Source organism: Gracilinanus agilis, unplaced genomic scaffold (assembly GCF_016433145.1).
Source record: "Gracilinanus agilis isolate LMUSP501 unplaced genomic scaffold, AgileGrace unplaced_scaffold48970, whole genome shotgun sequence".
In the NCBI taxonomy this organism is placed as follows: Eukaryota; Metazoa; Chordata; class Mammalia; order Didelphimorphia; family Didelphidae; genus Gracilinanus; species Gracilinanus agilis.
Window position 1 is genome coordinate 1 of NW_025383544.1, and position 5,087 is coordinate 5,087.

Sequence of the window (5,087 nt, forward strand, 5' to 3'; positions counted from 1 at the left end):
GTGAGGAGACGGTTGGGGGGGGGGAGGGAAAGACTGATTGGGACTGTACCACCCACAGAAGGACACGGGGTACCAGCCGAGATTCTTAAGAGATTTATACGGTGAAAGAAAGGGGTAAGGAAGAGACGACGATGTCTCAGAAAGGGGCGCTGCCCCTGTCCTCCCTTTGCCACTCTTGCCAAATTCATTAGGGAGTGAGAGTCTCAATAACCCTCACCCCAAGTTCTCTTAAACGATTCCTCTCCCCACCCACTCTACCATCTTCTTTGGTACAGTCCAGAGCCCACCCTTTGGAAATGTCCCTTCGCCCTTCTGTTCTACACCCCCTCTAGCCCTCACACACACCACACACACTTACATTCAGTCCTTCACTTCCACTCATCCTTTGTATTGGCTACTACAATGCTCTCTCCCCAGCTTGAAATCCAGGATCCGCAAAGCTAATAAGGCCTGGGGAAAGAGAAGAGACTGGAGACCCCTGACCCTTGATTCCTCATAAGACAGGCTTGTGGCAGCCTGATTAGTGGCACAGATGACCAGGCAGGCAGCAGAGGCCCAAGCCAGGCTGGGCAGCATCAGGTGCTGAGTCAGCAAGCCTGATTCCAGCAGAGTCAGCTCCCTCCCTCCATAGTTTGGAGAACCCCCTATCTCCAACGTCCAACTTGAGGTGATCCACCACAATAACTATAATCTGCTGGTTTCTATGTCTCTGTCACTTCTTTCCCCCCTTATCATAGCTTCACTCTTCCTGCCCCTCCTCCAGCTCAGGGATTGAGCAGGAATTAAACTGTTTAAATAAATTTCAATAAATTAAACTGAGAGCTGATGGTGGGAGCAAGGACAAGGTGTAGACTTCCCCAGGAGATAGAGAAGCCAGTATTAGAGGGTTACACACAGTGAGTCAGTGAAAGAACAATTGACCTTCGTTCTCCCTAACTCACCTTATCCCACCCCACTCCCCCACATTTCTAGAATCAAACTTGGAAAGGGAAATCATCACCAAAGATTAATGTCAAGTTCTTCCTGTTTCTCTTCCAGAGCCCCAGCTCAAAGGCATCATCACAAAGCTTTTCTGCCGTCAGGGTTTCTATCTCCAGGCCAATCCAGATGGAAGTATCAATGGGACACGAGAGGATACCAGCTCATTCAGTGAGGGGGAGAAGGGAACTTTTGGGGTGTGGGGAGTTAGAGAGGGAGAGAGGAGAAGTAGGTAACAGATACTTAAGGCTTCTCATATCTTATGTCTGAGGTAACTAGGCCCCTGAAGGAATAGTTTATCTCCCATTCACCCTGTAACTTTCTAATCCTAGTTCAGTCTGTTTCTGTCCACCACTCGAATCTAGGAATGGGGATGGGACAGAGTCAGAGTGGTTGTCCCTGGGGTGGAAGGTGGTGGGCTCAGGGTTTTTTTTTTTTTTTTTTTTAAGGAGGGTTTAGAGGGTTGGGGGAAGGAATCTGAGTTCTATTCACTTAAGGACTGAGGGGTCAGGACTTAGATGCCTTGAATCTCTGACTCTCACTCTACCTCCCAGCCCAGTTTAACCTGATCCCTGTGGGTCTCCGTGTGGTCACTATCCAGAGCACCAAACTGGGGCATTATGTAGCCATGAATTCGGAAGGGCTACTCTACAGCTCGGTGAGACTCCTCCTCTCATCACTTTCCTCTGTCCTGGTGAACCGCCTGGCACTGCCACCCCCCAGACACTTTCCCTGGTGATCCCACACTTGACCCTCTTTTTCAGAACCTGTTACACATCATCATTACTACATCAGAGTCCTCTTATTAGTTTCAAAATCATTTCCCTCTCTGAATTTCCTAAACTTTTCTAAGATTTTCCTTCTGAGATCCTACCAGGACTCTATTCCAAGCTCTTTCCTCAGGAACCTTTCAATACCCACATCATATCCCCTCAATACACAAGAGGCTCTTAAGAGATTCCTTCCAGATCCTTTCTAGCCTCTGCAAGGGACATCCTTACAACCATATGCCTAGGACCCCTTTATGGCTCTCTCCTCTAAATACCTCTCTTCACACCCCTAGATTTAATAATAACCAGGAGAGCCAGGCAAGGCATGTAGAGAGACCAGAGTTATTCCATAATGGTACCAGTAATGCATTATTTGACCAAGTCATTTTCTTTCTCTGAGCCTAGTATCCTCATCAGCAAAAAGAGAGGATTGGAGTATAATATCAGAGAATTCTAGTATTAGAACCAGAGGAGAACTCAGAGCATCTGTTCCATTCCCCTCCTTTTACAAGAGAAGAGTCTGAGTACTAGAAAAGTAAATTGACTTACCCAAGAATATCTGAATCTATGTTTCTTTACTTCTCCCCACTCTCTGGTTTAGAACCCAAATCCACTGGAGCAGAAGTTGTCAAACCTTTTATTTCCACTTTATATTCTTAAAAAGTCTTGAATAATCCAAAGAGCTTTTGTTTATGTGGGTCATATTGATAAATTTTTAAACATATTAGAAATTAAAATAAGTTTTAAAAATTTCTTATTAATTCATTTAAAATAACAGTAATAAGCCCAGTTCAAGTAAACCAACATAAGTAACATTTTTATGAAAAATAACTACATTTTCCAAAACAAAAATTTAGTGAGAAAAGTGGCATTGTTTTACATATTTTTGCAAATATCTTTAATGCTTGACTTAATAGAAGACAGCTAGATTCTTATATCTATTTCTGTATGCAATCTGCTGTCATATGTTGTTTGGTTAAAGTATATGAAGACAATATGGCCTCACATAGATATATAGTTGAAAATCAAGGAATATTTTAATAGGCGGATATTTTCTTACTATTATAAAAATAGTTATGAACTTGAGGATCCTCCCTTTGGGGTACTCTTAAAGATCTACACGTAGTCCACACTTAGAGAGAACTGCTGTACTGGAGGAAAAGGAAGGGATTGGTTAAAGCAAAAGTGGGGGAGGGTGGCAGGGTAAATTGGGAGAATTAGATAAAGGAATATACAGAAATCCAGCCCCAAACCCACAGGCATCTGGGCTCCCAGAGCTCATCTTGATTTCCTCCCCCTCAGCACTCAGAGGATTTGGTCCCACACTATAGTTTGTGTATCACCCACAGACCCATCATCTTAGATTTCCTAAGGGGGGCTCAACTAAGAAACTTCAGCCTCTTGCCAAGTAATATCAATCTCATTCTTCCTCCCTGCCTTTGTTTTCTCTTTCTGTGACCTCATCCTCAAGCCACACTTTACAGCAGAGTGTCGCTTTAAGGAGTGTGTCTTTGAGAATTATTATGTCCTCTACGCCTCTGCCCTCTACCGCCAGCGTCGTTCAGGCAGAGCCTGGTATTTGGGTATGGACAAGGAGGGCCAAGTCATGAAGGGAAATAGAGTCAAGAAGACCAAAGCGGCTGCCCACTTTGTGCCCAAGCTCCTTGAAGGTGTGAACATTCTCAGGAATGGGAGGGTCTGTCATGCCAAGTACATTTCCATTATCACACAGAAGAATTCTGTCCATCTTAACATCCTGTGAGGGTTATATATCTCAAATATATATGGTGTCAAACTAGATCATAACAAGGGAGGTCTTCATGACAGGGAGGAATGGGGAGTGGAGAGATTCCTGCCCTTAGTCACTGTGCATGGCAAAGCTTTTGCTTTTGTTTGTTCATTTGTTTTCAACTAAAACACTTTATATTGTGACAGAAAAGTTGTGTAGTGATGTAGGGGAGAAAAAGGAACCTGTTGGTATCAGGGGTTTGGGTCTAGAAATACTAAATATTTGCAAAATGGGGTGGGGGTTTGACTGGATTATCTCAGAATTCTAATTCTGTCCAGGGCCCACCTGGAGGAAGGAAGGAGGGAGGAAGTATCAATAGCAATACAGAAAGAAGATAACTAAGTATCAAAACAGTGACAACTCCTTTATAAAAATTATAGGATTTAAGGGGGCAGCTGGGTAGCTCAGTGGATTGAGAACCAGGCCTAGAGATGGGAGGTCCTAGGTTCAAATCTGGCCTCAGACACTTCCTAGCTGTGTGACCCTGGGCAAGTCACTTGACCCCCATTGCCTACCCTTACCATTCTTCTGCCTTGGAGCCAATACATAGTATTGACTCCAAGACGGAAGGTAAGGGTTTTTTTAAAAAAAAAAAATTATAGGATTTAAAACCAGAAGTGTCCTTAAAGATCATTTAGACCATTTTGGTCAAGAAAGGCTAGTCATATCTTCCTTTATACTTCTCCACTACTTATTTCTGTGTTTTTTGATTCCTGACTGTTTCTCCTTCTCTCTTCCATCCTCCTCACAGTGGCCATGTACCGGGAACCTTCCCTGCACAACGTACCGGAAACATCTCCTGCAAATGACAAGCCTCCAGCCCCCTTACCTCCTGAAACATAACCTTATTGTCTGGGAGCACCCTTTCAAGTCTTCCATTAAGATAGCCATACAGATCCCAGATTGAGCCATTCTAGCCTCTCATCCTGTTCCATCCTTTCCTTACTACTCCCCTGCCACAAGCCATAAATCCCTGACTTAGAATACTTCTTTCTGACCTTCCATGGTCAAAGGGAGGACTTAGGGAGGACTACAAAAGCTGTGGCCACTACCAGCTACCCAACGACTATCAGAAAGATTAGAAATTAACTGCGACTCCTGAGCTATTGCTGCAGAGTCTAAATTCTATTAAGATCTCTTTGGCAATTTTCTATATTAAAGGACCCTTCTAGGGGATCTTGCATTTATTTATAGGACATTGCTATATGCCATTAAGAGGCCTGTCTAATCACCCTGGTTTTTCCTTTTCTGCCCAAGCTCTCAGAAAATTTCCCCAGAGATGAACCTGTGAGTTCTAGATAAGAACAGTAAAAGCCTTGGTTTCTAGGACTCAATGCCATTCTTCTCCATAACTACAAAGCCATAGGCAACTAGAGCACAGCCCCTTTTCTCTTGCTTATCCCCTCAGCCTTCTGACTTTGTTTTGGATGTATTCTTAAATCTGGATTCTACCCAGGGTCAGTTTGGCATCAAAATCTGTATTATGATAGAGCCACATTGCTGATATTCTGAATCAATGAAAACTAATGTTGTTGATCAAGATGGATTCT

The 5,087-nt window shown here is 43.5% G+C and overlaps 1 protein-coding gene across 1 annotated transcript; it reads left to right on the top strand.

The window, feature by feature from the left end:
• Window positions 1–1,017: 1,017 nt before the first annotated feature.
• Window positions 1,018–4,380, top strand: LOC123255577 (fibroblast growth factor 11-like; the record flags this gene model as incomplete). The annotated part of the gene is made up of 4 exons (XM_044684345.1): window positions 1,018–1,149; window positions 1,533–1,636; window positions 3,220–3,418; window positions 4,289–4,380. Coding segments are annotated over 4 exons (527 nt in total), but the record flags the coding sequence as incomplete, so codon positions are not given.
• Window positions 4,381–5,087: the final 707 nt, after the last annotated feature.